This window comes from Aotus nancymaae, unplaced genomic scaffold (genome assembly GCF_030222135.1).
Source record: "Aotus nancymaae isolate 86718 unplaced genomic scaffold, 86718_ANA_hifiasm-v0.15.2.pri h1tg000019l, whole genome shotgun sequence".
Classification (NCBI taxonomy): Eukaryota; Metazoa; Chordata; class Mammalia; order Primates; family Aotidae; genus Aotus; species Aotus nancymaae.
The window spans coordinates 60,396,377-60,410,967 of record NW_026988431.1 but is presented as its reverse complement, the minus strand read 5'-3'; the positions used below and the strand labels follow the sequence as shown (position 1 = coordinate 60,410,967).

General features: G+C 45.0%; 1 protein-coding gene and 1 long non-coding RNA gene across 4 annotated transcripts in view; one reads left to right on the top strand and one right to left on the bottom strand.

Moving 5' to 3' along the window:
* The window catches only part of LRRC31 (leucine rich repeat containing 31), a 28,795-nt gene that overhangs the window by 6,542 nt on the left and 7,662 nt on the right, over positions 1–14,591 (top strand). For 2 of the 3 annotated variants that reach the window (XM_012470974.2, XM_012470973.2), the window contains exons 3-8: positions 3,983–4,126; positions 4,583–4,750; positions 8,852–9,019; positions 9,207–9,374; positions 11,257–11,424; positions 14,386–14,553. In XM_012470974.2, the coding sequence (XP_012326397.2) occupies positions 3,983–4,126; positions 4,583–4,750; positions 8,852–9,019; positions 9,207–9,374; positions 11,257–11,424; positions 14,386–14,553 (984 nt within the window). The remainder of the gene's footprint in view (positions 1–3,982; positions 4,127–4,582; positions 4,751–8,851; positions 9,020–9,206; positions 9,375–11,256; positions 11,425–14,385; positions 14,554–14,591) is intronic. The other variant, XM_012470975.2, reaches the window with a different exon arrangement.
* Positions 1–14,591, bottom strand: part of LOC105729980 (uncharacterized) — a 35,548-nt gene that overhangs the window by 16,228 nt on the left and 4,729 nt on the right. Inside the window, exons 2-4 of the long non-coding RNA XR_010343494.1 lie at positions 7,198–7,348; positions 6,328–6,474; positions 5,324–5,539 (exon numbers count right to left, since the gene is read on the bottom strand). This is a non-coding gene — a long non-coding RNA (uncharacterized LOC105729980). The remainder of the gene's footprint in view (positions 1–5,323; positions 5,540–6,327; positions 6,475–7,197; positions 7,349–14,591) is intronic.

The following is a 14,591-nucleotide window of genomic DNA, read 5'->3' as shown; positions in this document are numbered from 1 at the left end:
CTCCCGAGTGCAAAGTTTGTTCTCGCCGAATTTAAAACGAAGAAACTGAGGCCAGCACAAAAAGACCCAATGCGAAAGGTTTATTCAGGCTCCCGGGCGAGGCTCTGCGGTCCAACAGGAGGGGCCGAAGAAGTCACACGGACTCCTCTCAGACGTGGGGTTTTATAGGGAGTGAAGGAGCTCGATTGGTTGTGGGAGAGCAGGGTGTGGACAAAGCAGAACTACCATTGGGTGTGGTTACAGGGCTTTGTTTGCATACAGGACTTGGCTGCTATTGGCTAGTAAGGCTCGACTGCTATTGGCTATTAAGACTCAACTGCTATTGGCTATTAAGACTCAGCTGCTATTGGCTATTAAGACTCAGCTGCTGTTGGTCCATAAGACTTGACTGCTATTGGTTAGCAAGAGACTAGGGTTACAATACCTTGTTTGCATACTGGGCTCTTTAAGGGAATGCCAGGCTGTGCGAGCACGGGAGAAGGGGGCATGCCCGAACATGTCTGAGCTTGCCCGAGCTCGTCCAGGCTTGTCCGAGCTTTCGGAAAAAGGGGGGTGGGGTTGCATCCGAGCTCCCAGCAAGGCAACCGGCCTTACACTGAGTAGCTGGGATTACAGGTGCACACCAGCGTGCCCGGGTAATTTTTGTATTTTTAATAGAGAAGGGGTTTTGCCATGTTGGCCAGGCTGGTTTCAAACTCGTGACCTCAGGTGACCTACCTGCCTCGGCATCCTAACGTGCTGAGATTACAGACATGAGGCAACACGCCCAGCTAGGGTTTCATAGATAAAAAATATTGAAATACGTGGTCTGTGAAATGTCCAGGGCTCTCATAAGTTAGTACTCGTATTTATATTTAGACGTTTTGATAAAGATTTATCATGATGATTTATTTTGGTAATTGAGGAACTATAAAACCAATACTTATTCATTCAATTATTTGCTCATTGAACAAATATTTACCAAGTTCCTCTCAGGTAAAAGGCCCTGCAGATTCCATGTCCGTGGGCGGGTTCAGTAAGTTTAAATCACAATGCTCTTGAGAAATGAACCAGGCATTTCATAGTGAGTAAACCAAGGCTCAGAGAGGTTAAATGACTTGTTCAGACAGACGGGTGATTTGAACGAGGTCTTCTGACTGTGCTGCCTACTTGTCAGTTACATCAAACATGACAGAGCACCCAGTGGGATGTGGACCAAGGAGAGACTTCCGCGTCTGTCAGTTTGTAGTTTATTGCTGGTGACCTTTGAGAAACTATCTGGACAGAGGAGTGTAGCAACCAGACAGTAGAGGGAAGGAGTTGGGCCCGCAAGTGCAAACCACTCTTTCCAAACATTTAACAGTAAAGGAAATGCTTGACAGAGCAGTGTCTTGAGGAGAAAACAGAAGAGTGGGTTTGGCAGGTCTGGAATTTGAACATGATCGTAGGTTGAGATAAAAAGCTTAAAAACAAGGGCCGGGCGCGGTGGCTCACACCTGTAATCCCAGCACTTTAGGAGGCTGAGGCGGGCAGATCACGAGGTCAAGAGATGGAGACCATCCTGGCCAACATGGTGAAACCCCGTCTCTACTAAAAAATACAAAAATGAGCTGGGCATGGTGGTGCACACCTGTAGTCCCCAGCTACTTGGGAGGCTGAGGGAGGAGAATTGCTTGAACCCAGGAGGTGGAGATTGCAGTGAGCTGAGATTGTGCCACTGCACTCCAGCCTGGCGCCTGGAGACAGAGCAAGACTCTGTCCCAAAAGAAAAAAAAAATAAGAATCTTAAAAACAAAAGAGAGACTGCAATAAGATGCAATGCAGAAAAATCTTTTTAAATACAGAAATAAAACACATACACCATGGACTTTGGAACAACTATTCTGGGTTCAAATTCAGGCTCTGCTTCTTCCTAGTTAATTTCTCAAAGTCTCCAAATCTGTGAAATTGTTTGCGACTCCTTTAGACAAATGGCTTGTACTTTGCCAGCACCTAAACGGCAGTCCCTCCCTGTCTCCCATCCACAACTCTGCTCTGCTCGACCCAAAATTAGGGTTGTCAGAGAAAATACATGCAGTAGTTGAGACATACTATAAAACGATTCCTTGTTGATTTGAAATTTAAGACTGAGCACGGTGGCTCATGCCTATAATCCCAGCACTTTGGGAGGCTGAGGTGGGCAGATCACCTGAGTTCAGGAGTTCAAGACCAGCCTGGCCAACATGGTGAATCCCATCTCTACATAAAATAAATAAGTAAATAAATAAATAAATTAGCCAGACATGGTGGCGGGCGCCTGTAATCTGAGCTACTTGGGAGGCTGAGGCAGAGGAATTGCTTGAACCTGAGAGTCAGAGGTTGCAGTGAGCCGAGAACTCACCATTACACTCCAGCCTGGATGACAGAGTGAGACTCCATCTCGAAAAAAAAGAAGAAAGTAAAAAAAGAAATTTAAATTTAACTGGGCATCCTGTTGTTTTTCCTAAATCTGGCAACTCTACTCAGAATTAAATACCTCGTGTCCAATGTGCTGTAAAAATGGAAGAGGAGAGTGGAAAGGTTAAATGGTGGATACTGCTGCCTCCTACTGGTGAAATGTGGTAATAACACCAATCATTCCAACAAAGACTGCTGTGGATTAGAGGTGTAGTTTTTATTATCCTGCTAATCATCTGGTCTAAATGTATTACTACTGCAATCCTACTATCTTTTAATTTTCACTGGTACCAATGTATTTCTTCTTAGCTATGTGGTCTTACACCTTTTTGTCAGGGTTAATAAAATATTACTGCATATTCCCAGAACTTACAATTTTTTATTGGATTTCAGTATACATAGCTATATGTTTAAAGTTGTACATTTCACTTACAAAACCGCTTTAAAATCACTGTGAGTACATGTATATTCATTTTTCCTTATAAAAGTATGATGTATTTCATGTATGTCTTAAATGCTGGCACCTGGCCAGGCATGGTGGCTCATGCCTGTATTCCCAGCACTTTAGGAGGCCGAGGCAGGTGGATCACCTGAGGTAGGAGTTGGAGACCAGCCTGGCCAACATGGAAACCCCATCTCTACTAAAAATACAAAAATTAGCCATGCATGGTGGCGGGTGCCTGTAGTCCCAGCTACTCGGGAGGCTGAGGCAGGAGAATAACTTGAACCTGGGAGGCAGGGGTTGCAGTGAGCTGAGACTGTGCCACTGCACTCCAACCTGGGTGACAGAGCAAGAATCCATCTCAAAACAAAAAAAAGAAAGAAAAGAAAAGAAAAACAAATGATGGCACCTGCTAGTAGGCGAAGAATGAATACACAGTCTGTGCTTAATAAAATGATAGCTTTTACTATTATAGTGCTATCATGTTATTATAGTGTCATTACAGAGGAAGCTGGTGAGGGTGGCACGGTAACAAGAGGGACAAACAAGGCTTTCCAAATGCACTTGCTGGTGGGAGGTGAGAAAGAGCAAAAGCTCTCCAAGGCCTACTTTCTCTGGATTTATGTTTGCCAATTAATGGTCTAGGAACTGACTGGCAGGAATTCCACTCTGTGGAGCCATCTGAAGCTCATTGATGGTGATTTTGATGCCTTCCCCTCTTCACCTGCTTGGTTTTAGGAGGCAGGTGTCTCTGCTTCCTCCCTAGCAGTTGCATCCACCAAAGCTGTGTGTGCCCTTCGAGTAAGCATCTCAAATGCTGGGCTGGGAGGTTTGCTTCTCACCCAGGAATGCAGCTCTGTCTGTCTTCATGCTGAGAAGCCCAGGTCAGGTCACGATAGAAAAGCCACTGAGTTCCTTGGCTCCTTGAAGCAGTGTCTGGGCACGTGGTGGCAGGAACAGTGGCTAGTCAAGCTTCGTCCCCAGTAAATGGCTCTGCCTCTGAGTTGAGCTTCTCCTAACAGGCCAGTTCAGAGTTGTGCAGTCTTGTCACTTGTCTGATTGTGTTCACTAAGCATCTTTCATACATCCATCAACGGCAAATTCTTTTTTATGCTTATCGCACAGCTAAGCCTCTCAGTTCAGAAACGGAACTGAGATCCAGTGTGGAGGAAAACGAGCAGTTCCTGCAGAAGCTGGGCGAAAAGGCTGTCGACAAGTGTCTAGATTTGAATAACTGCGGATTAACAACGGCAGACCTGAAAGAAATGGGTTTGTATGCCACAGACCTTGCACACAGGAAGACGGGGCCTTCCCATTGAGATGAGCAGATAAAACAGGCTCAGCTACCCACCTGGTAACCCCAAGTCTGCTGAGTGGTCCCAGAGAATTGCAGGAGTAGCATTACTATTTTTTTTGTTTTAAACAAGTTAATTGAGCCTTCCTTAAGTTGTGAAGACGAGCTGAGTTTAGGAAAAGAGGCTGTATGAAATCTTAGTGACACACCCCTGCATTTTCAGACTGCAGTTGTTTGGTAGAAACAGAAAATGTAACATTACAATTTCTCCAGTTGTACAGGCTCCCTGCTTTGCCAAAAGTCAGCATGCTCGCCCCCGTCCGTTCCCTTACGGTACAAAACTATGTCCTGTGCACGTAGGCATTGCATTTTATTTACTACAAATCACAAGTCACATACCCATATCTGTATTTTCTTCTGTTCACTTCTAGTTACCTTGCTGCCTTTTCTCCTGGACTTGGAAGAACTGGATATCTCCTGGAATGATTTTGTAGGTGGAACCCTCCATTCTATCACTCAGCAAATGCATCTGGTCAGCAAATTAAAAATCCTGAGGCTGGGTAGCTGCAGACTTACCACTGATGACGTTCGAGCACTGGGTATGATGAATGCATTTCTTTTGTTTTATTTTATTTATTTTTGAGACAGAGTCTGGTTCTGTTGCCCAGGCTGGAATGCAGTGGCGCAGTCTCAGCTCACCGCAACCTCCTCCTCCCAGGTCAAGCGATTCTTCTGCCTCAGCCTCCTGAGTAGCTGGGATTACCACGCCCAGCTCATTTTTGTATTTTTAGTAGAGACGGGGTTTCATCATGTTGGCCAGGCTGATCTCGAACTCCTGACCTCGTAATCTGCCCATTTGGCCTCCCAAAGTGCTGGGATTGCAGGCGTGAGCCACCGCGCCAGGCCTCATGGAGTTGAAATGGAGGTTATTGTAAAACATGCTCACACTGGGTCTCAGTTACTACGTGTGTAAAATAAAGGAGTTACAGCAGACAACAATTAAGGTCTTTACAATTCCAAAATAATACCTCTCCCTTCTATTTTCCCACCCCCATTTGAAAAATTAAACAAAACAAGATTTTTAAGTGAATAGTTTAACTAGAACCGGAAGCTCCGTTGAGTTGGTTTATATATGCAACGTAGGATTAAATTTGTACAGTCATTCTACTTACCTGTTGTTCTGACATGCTTGCTGGCTTATTCGATGTCTTTGATACTTTTTATTCTTCTTTAGAGCTGAAGTTTCTTATTTTCATGACTTATTTTAATCCTTTACATCTCTTTAAAGATTTCTGTAAAAACACCACATTTTATGCCAGATAGCTCCGTTTGTCAGTCCTTCCCTGGAAATGGGGCAGCTGACGTCCCCTGGCCTGTGCTTCCTGTAGCTGAAGAGAAACATTACCCATCTCAGGTTGGCCAGATCCTACTTCAAATCCTAGTGGTTGCCACCCTTTTTTTTGAGATGGCATTTTGTTCTTGTCACCCAGGCTGGAGTGCAGTGGTGCGATCTCAGCTCACTGCAACCTCTGCCTCCCAGGTTCAAGCAATTCTCCTGCCTCAGCCTCCTGAGTAGCTGGGATTACAGATGTCTACCACCATATACCCGGCTAATTCTTGTATTTTAGTAAAGACAGGGTTTTGCCGTGTTGACCAGACTGGTTTCAAACTCCTGACTTCAAGTGATCTGCCCACCTTGGCCTCCCAAAGTGCTAGGATTACAGGCGTGAGCCACCACACTCAGCCCCTAGTGCCACTTTTAACTAGCTTTGTGAATGTGAACATGAAATAATTTAACTTTTCTGAGCCTCAGTTTTCTTACATCTGAAATAGGGACAACCTCCCTCTCAAAAAATTGTTGCGAGGATTAAACAATTTCTGTAAAGTACGTACTACGTGCCTGGCGCATAATAGGTGCTCAAAAACTGATCGTCCTTCTTTCTCCATCCTCTCATCTAAAGGCACCTTTCTGTAGGTTTACATGATCAATTTAGCCCCACAGTAAGTAACTGATTATTGTGTAGCAGACTCACAATTTTAACATACCATTTACCCAGGTGTAAATAAAATAGACAACTTTTTTATTTTCTTTGATTAACTTGATCTTTTTCCTGATCCTCCATCCTTAGAAAACAAGAAAATGGAATTTCTGCCCTGGGGCCTGTTGCAAACGTACCTGGTCCAGGAGAGAGTCTGCACTGTTGTTCTGGTATCTGTGCCCTTTTCCCTCTTCCAGAGTCATTTCTTCTCTGGAAGGACTTCTGCATCCTCTCTCATCAGGAGGGGCTTACTTATCATCCATACTCTGTCTTCTTCACTCAGCCTTAATGCAGATGGGTATAGGGAAAATAAATGGTTTCTTAATAAGAGAACGTAAATCAGAAGGCATTTCAAAATTGTTACACCCATTATAATCGTTTAGTACAAGGTGGCAAATGCATGGCACTTCAGTACCATGACCACTGCAGACATAACTAATCAATCATGAGCTCCTTCTCCAAGATCCTGGGGGACACCTCAGGGCTATAGAAAGTCACCCCAGTAGACTGGCAATCGCACACAAAATGATAACTGTTTATTGCTGGCTTAGGATACCATAACTCCTGAGAATATGCATTTTAGCATGGGGTTGCTGGACTCCTAAAACTTAATCCATAGAATGAATGAACAATAGTAGAAGCAGCTGGGCATGGTGGCTTATGGCTGTAATCCCAGCACTTTGGGAGGCCGAGGATGGCAGATCATGAGGTCAAGAGATGGAGAACATCCAGGCCAACATGGTAAAACCCCATCTCTACCAAAAATACAAAAATCAGCTGGGCGTGGTGGTGTGTGCCTGTAGTCCCAGCTACTCGGGAGGCTGAGGCAGGAGAATCCCTTGAACCCGGGAGGCAGAGGTTGTGGTGAGCAGAGACCATGCCACTGCACTCCAGCCTGGGGACAGAGCGAGACTCCATCTCAAAAAACAAAAAACCAAAACACCAATGGTAGAAGTTCAAACCCAGGGGCAGGTAGTAGAAGAAGCTTCTAGATACAGGGAACTTACCAGAATGCTTAATTGTTTGCACATTGAGAAAGTACATTTTCTATGTATATGTTCTACCCGCAAGGCAGTGAAAATCATTCCTAAGGGTGGATCTGTCTGGTCATGTCTCCTGTTCTCTCCCAGCCTCCACTCTGTAGCCCTGGGAGCTTTCCTGTGTGAAATGGTTTCAGAAATGTTAGTTTTCATCCCTCTTTCACTGTGCCCTCCTCTACCCGCTAAGGCAGTGTGGCTGTTCTAAGCTGCTAGTGCCTGATGCTCTATTGTGTTTCTCTCTGTAGTGGTCAGTTCAGTTGCATATGATATATGTATGTTTTTTGAGACAGAGTCTTGCTCTGTCGCCCAGGCTGGAGTGCAGGGGTGCACCTCCCGGGTTCAAGTGATTCTCCTGCCTCAGCCTCCTGAGTAGCTGGGATAACAGGTGTGTGCCACCACGCCTGGCTAATTTTTGTATTTTTAGTAGAGACAGGGTTTCACCATGTTGGTCAGGCTGGTCTTGAACTCCTAACCTAGTGATCCACCTGCCTTGACCTCCCAAAGTGCTAGGATTATAGCTGTGAGCCACTGCACCCAGCTGCATGTGATATTCTTCTTCTAAGTATATATATATATATATATATATATCTGCATGTGATATTGTTGAGAGACCTTTACTCTGTGGTGGCTGGTTACCTGCTTTGCCTCATTTTTTTTTTTTGAGAAGGAGTCTTGCTCTTTCACCGGGCTGAAGTGCAGTGGCACGATCTCGGTTCATTACAACCTCCGTCTCCCGGATTCAAGTGATTCCCCTGCCTCAGCCACGTGAGTAACTGGGACTACAGGCGCGCGCCACCACGCCAGGCTAATTTTTTGCATTTTAGTAGAGACGGGGTTTCACCACGGCCAGGATGGTCTCGATCTACTGACCTCCTGATCCGCCCGCCTCGGCCCCTCAAAGTGCTGGGATTACAGGCGTGAGCCACCGCGCCCGGCCTGCCTCACTTCTATCCCTGGTCAAACTTCTCAGGAATGCTGATCCCAGAAGGGGTGGCTGAGGGAAAGCAGATGAACCGCCACAAAAGCAGCTTCCTAAAACCACCCTAGCAATAGATGGATTTTTCTACAACAATTTTTTGGCTTATACGCATGGCTTCAGAATTTTGGAGGGACTGGAATGACTGCGCCTGTAAATGTAGAGAAGTGCGCCCTGCTGTGAAGGAACTGGGTTCTTTCCTTGTCCCTGTTCCTCGGTGCCGAACAAGGCGCTACCTGGCTCAGTCTCCACACTCCATTAAGAACGGTTGTGGCCGGGCGCAGTGACTCACGCCTGTAATCCCAGCACTTTGGGAGGCTGAGGCGGGTGGATCACGAGGTCAGGAGTTCAAGACCAGCCTGACCAACATGGTGAAACCCTGTCTCTACTAAAAATACAAAAAATTAGCTGGGCACGGTGGTGCATGCCTGTAATCTCAGCTACTCAGGAGGCTGAGGCAGGAGAATTGCTTGAACCCGGGAGGCGGAGGTTGCAGTGAGCCAAGATCGTGCCACTGCACTGCAGCCTGGGTGACAAGAGCGAAACTCCATCTCAAAAAAAAAGAACGGTTGTGCTGATTCTGAAATGAATTCCCTGCTTTTCTGACTAGTGACCAAGAGAATTTTCCGGCCTTTTTGCTAACAGGAGAAGCACTTGAGATGATTCCTGAACTTGAGGAGCTAAATTTGTCTTGGAACAGTAAAGTGGGAGGAAATTTGCCTCTGATCCTTCAGAAGCTCCAAAAAGGGAGCAAGATACAAATCCTGGAGCTTGTGGATTGCGCCCTCACGTCAGAAGATGGGGCATTTCTGGGTAAGCGGAATTTGAAGAGTCTATCCCGGAAAAAAAAGCAAAGATGCCCATTGGATAGGTTGGGAATCTAAGTTTGCTGTGTTTTGTCTTATCCTGAATTTAAAGAGAGGCTCACTCTATCCCCAGGAGACCTGAAACTCCACCCTCTTCCTACATGCACTTCTTATTTGGATTCCTTGCCTTTTAGGTCAAGTGCTACCTGTGCTGCAAAGTCTTGAAGTACTTGATCTTTCCATGAATAGAGACATTGGTGGCAGTCTAAACAGTATTGCTCAGGGATTAAAAAGTACCTCAAATCTGAAAGTACTGAAGTTACATTCATGTGGATTGTCACAAACGAGTGTCAAAATATTGGGTGAGTTAACAATGGCTGAATTTAAGATTACATGTATAAATATATATGATATACATGTAAATATACATATTGAAAAGTTACTAGGAAATACAGCAAAATATAAACTGGTTGTGTTGGGGAATAAGGTTATGGGTAACTGAAATCCCCGTTAGGCTGGGTGTTGTGGTTCATGCCTGTATCCCAGCACTTTGGGAGGCGGAGGCAGGGGAATCATTTGAGATCAGGAGTTTGAGACCAGCCCGGCCAACGTGGTGAAACCGTGTCTACTACAAATAGAAAAATTAGCTGGGCGTGCTGGTATGTGAGCCTGTAATCCTAGCTACTTGGGAGGCCGTGAAATCGCTTGAACTCCAGAGGCAGAGGTTGCAATGAGCCAATATGGATCACAGAAGAGACTCCATCTCAAAAAAAAAAAGTCTCCTTTATATTTTATTTATTTTCTAAATATTTTACAGAGAACATATGTTTTCATGATTACAAAAATGGGCTTTTAATATGACTGACTCTGAAAAGGACAGTCTATTTTAGGTTGAGATAAACACTGTGAAAAATTCTTTGCTGCTGGAACTACTAGTTTTCTCTTTTGAAAGCGTCAGCGTTATATGCTCAGTCGTGGGAAGGAATTGGTACTGATGAGAAGAACGGCTTTGATGGCGTCTGCGGTTAAAACTTACTCCTTGTAGACAGTATCAATATTAACAGAGAATAGGAAATGACACTGTGTTTTTCCCTTCAACTTACAGAGCCTGCAATATTCACCTGCAGCTTGAATAAGTCTAAAAATCTATGTAAACTCCAATGCTCAAGTGTCATAAGAGAGGATACTCAAGTGTAGTTGCAGGATTCATGTCAAAACTCTTAGCAATCTATGCAGATCTTAGGGAGCGTGTGTGTGAAATCATGGTCAGGTCCACAGAGGGCCAGAGGGTAGGAAGTCTACGGTTATTCGTCCTTTGGTCTTTTGTGAACACAGTGTGCTCCCTCAGCCTCCCTTACCGCACCACTGCCCCCTCCTGCTCCACACCTTCTTACCACCTTGCAATACGTCAGAATGGGGTTTTTCTTTTCTTTCCTTTTTTTTCTTTTTTCTTTTTTTCTTTCTTTTTTTTTTGAGACAGAGTCTCGCTCTGTCGTCAGGCTGGAGTGCTGTGGCAAGATCTCAGCTCACTGCAATCTCCGCCTCCCAGGTTCAAGTGATTCTCCAGCCTCAGCCTCCAGAGTAGCTGGGATCACAGGTGTGTGCCACCCCGCCCAGCTAATTTTTATATTTTTAGTAGAGACAGGCTTTCACCATGTTGGCCAGGATGGTCTCCATCTCTTGACCTCATGGTCCGCCCATCTCGACCTCCCAAAGTGGTGAGATTACAGGCGTGAGCCGCTGTGCCCGGGAGGGGTTTCTCTTTTTTTAAGAGATGGGAGGCTGGGCGCAGTGGCTCATACTTGTAATCCCAGCACATTGGGAGGCCAAGGCAGGCAGATCACAAGGTCAGGAGTTCGAGACCAGTCTGACCAACATAGTGAAACCCCTGTCTCTACTAAAAATATGAAAAATTAGCCAGGTGTGGTGGTGGGCACTTGTAATCCCAGCTACCCAGGAGGCTGAGGCAGAAGAATTGCTTGAACCCAGGAGGTGGAGGTTACGGTGAGCCAAGACCGTGCCACTGCACTCCAGCCCAGGTAACAGTGCAAGATTTGTCTCAAAAAAAAAAAAAAAAAAAAAGGAAAAGGGAAAAAAAGAGAGATGGGATCTCACTTTGCTGCCCAGGCTGGTCTCAAATTTCTGGGCTCAAGAAATGCTCCCGCCTTGACCTCCCAAGCAGCTGGGACTGTAGGTATACTACTGTGTCCAGTTATCAGAATGGGATTCTGACTTTCTTTATAGATGCTGCTTTTAGGTACTTGAGTGAGCTGAGGAAATTAGATCTTTCCTGCAATAAGGATCTAGGTGGAGGTTTTGAAGACTCGCTGGCTCAGGTGGTCATGCTAAAGCATCTGGAAGTCCTAGATCTTCACCAGTGCTCACTAACAGCAGATGATGTGATGTCACTGAGTAAGTATATATTGCACAGCAAAGAAAGACTTTTGCAATCTTGGCCTATGTTTGGAAACTTGAAAATTTTGATATGTACACTTAAATTTACTTTTTATGAAGTGATTGGAAAGATGACTTCATAAAAGTTCTGTGAATGCCCCAACATAGTATTTGGCATGTATTAAATGCCCAGTAAATGTTAGTGAATCTCAATTCCTCCTATCCATGTCTGCAAATGATAGATTTGGCACTTAGGGAAAATTTTGAATTTATGTTGCTGTTCAGAAATAAATCTTGGCCAGGTGTGGTGGTTCACACCTGTAATCCCAGCACTTTGGGAGGCTGAGGCGGGTAGATCACGAGGTCTAGAGTTCGAGACCACCTGAACAACATGGTGAAACCCCATCTCTACTAAAAATTAAACAATTAGCTGGGCATGGTGGCACATGCCTATAATCCCAGCTACTCAGGAGGCTGAGGCAGGAGAATCGTTTGAACCCAGGAGGTGGAAGTTGCAGTGAGCCGAGATTGAGCCACTGCATTCCAGCCTGGGTGACAGAGTGAGACTCTGTCTCAAAAAAATAAATAATAAATAAATAAATAAATAAATAAATCTCTTATTGTCACAAAGTTGATTGATTACCAACAGGTTACATATCTGTAACCAAATGCCAACACAAAGCGTATTGAGGCTCTCTGAATAACAAGTGATGTCAGGCCACTCAGATACAAGCAAAGTTACAGAAGAAGAGTCAGCGGGGTGGTGCATGATGGCTACACGTTACAGCTTTAGGCAGCTACCCTTACTTTCCTACCGCAAACACAGTTCTGTAATTACAACATGTAATATAGAAACGCAATTTCCCATAACAGAGCAAGCGTAGCCTTGAGATTAAGGGTTTTATCCCATCTGTGGCCACAGTAAGCCTTCAATGTACATCCAGAATCAGACCATGGCTCACCATCTAGACCTCTACTACCCTGGTCCAGGCCGCAGTTGTCTCATGCTTAGATTATTACAGGAGTCTCCCTGCACTCTGTCACTCTGACTTCATCCACTCTCCTCCCTTCCCCGTCACTGACTCCTGACTCCACCCCAGTCACTGCCCTTGCTGCTTCTCAGACATGCCAGGCCTGCTCTGGCCTTGGGCCCGTGCTCTCTCTCCAGGTCATGGGCAATTCCAGGCTAGAGGTGTCTCGTTTAGCATCTCCCACTGCTGAAGCACAGGCACCTGCACATGGTGGCACCAAGTAAATGCATGTTGACTGTGAATGAATGAATGAGGTCACAGTGAGAATAAAAATATGTTTTTGGTTGTTTATAGTACAATTTTGGGAGGAAGACAGAAAAATAGGTTTTTAGGTCTAACGTCTATCTTTTTAAACCCGCTAAAGTATCTCTCAGACTCTTATCTCTCAATTTGGGAAAATGGGAAGAGTTCAAGGCTTTCATGAAGATTTTAAAGTGACAAAATAATCCCTTTTTGAGCTCTGCATGGAGGCTTATGGGTTCTTACCATCTTTACTTATCGTAGCCCGAGCTTCATACCTAGGAAGACATTCATGAGTTATCGGTCCGCCAGATTCCCTTGGTACAACTAAATAACATGAACACCACATCTCATTTTGTTATTCAGTGCTGGAGGACCTCGATTGTTCCTACTGGTATAACAGAGGACTAAGCCTCCCTTACCTAGGTCTTAGGTTCACAGCCACTGACATGGGTGAAAGGCCCTGGGAAACTAAGAATTATTTAATAACTGTAATGAATTGCATTGTTCTCCTTCTGCTTAATTTTGAAAAGATTGAAATGAAAATACATCCTGCTTTACACTTTATGATGTTAAATAATTGAACGTTGCTTTATCCGATCATTGTAAATTGCTCCAAAGAAATGGAAGTACAGATCCTTTAAGCAGTGGCTACTGATGAATCCTCTAATGGTGTGGGGCACTGTGCCAGGGGCTGCAGAAAATCCCAGCTATCAGGGAGCTTCGTTATAGCAGGGGCAGGAATAAACCAATACATATCCAGACTCCATGGCGAAATACAGAGTGCTGAGGGGGTTAGAAGAGGGAGAAATGGTTCTACCTGTTGACTTGATAAGTGCCCACCTGCCTTCCCTGCCTTTCCCCTTTCTCTCCCCTCATCTCTCTTCCTCCTCCCACAGACGTTTGTACCTCTGATGTTCCAGTAGTTCCCATTCTGGGAGTGAGGTAGTTCCTATACACACAGAGCTTGCCTTTAGTGAGGGAAGACGGAAAACAAATATATCAACGAGAAAATATCACGTAGTGGTGGGCGCTGTGATAGTGACCAGGGATTACTTTGGTGTGGGTGGGCCTGCAAGGCTTCGAGGAGGTAAGCCAGCCTTGTAGAGATCCGGCGCACTGTAAGAGCTGGGGCTAAGGCAGGAAAAGTAGCCAAAAGATTGCGAACAAGGGTAACTCCCAGCCGAGCCCCTCAGGACCACTTACTAGAGTGCTGTTACCAATAGGTGTCTGTGCTGATTGCTTGTCTTCACTGCCTTACTGGTACTTACATTCTGAGAAAAGAATTATAATTTCAAACATTAATTGAGCAGTTAGTATGTGCCAGGCACTTGATCTTCATGAAGTCATTTTACCTTCCCGATGACCATGTGAATTAGAGAAGGCTAAGAGTTTCAGATTGCAGAAGGCTGAGGTTCAGAGAGGTTCATTAACTTGTTCAAAATCACACAGTTCTTTAGCAGCAGATCCAAAATCTCGTTCTCTGTCTCCACAGCCTTTGCTCTTCTAGGCTGGAAAGGATCTTGGAAGTTGGAAAGCCCAAGCAGCATGCTGGGAAGATGGCTGGATTGGGGCGTGTAAGGGAGAGAGGGTGGGATTGGGGAGAGCTGTATTGACTGACAGATTAGACAGACTGTGGGAGCCAAACACCCAGAAGACTCTCTCTGAGCTGGTGCCTAAAGACATGTCACTGTCGATATTTTAACAGCCCAGGTCATTCCTCTACTCTCAAATCTTCAAGAATTGGATTTATCAGCCAACAAAAACATGGGCAGTTCTTCTGAAAACTTACTCAGCAGGCTCCGATTTTTACCGGCATTGAAGTCATTAGTCATCAACAACTGTGCTTTGGAGAGTGAGACTTTTACAGCTCTCGGTAAGAAATTTATCAGATCCCTGCAGGAACCACGCAAT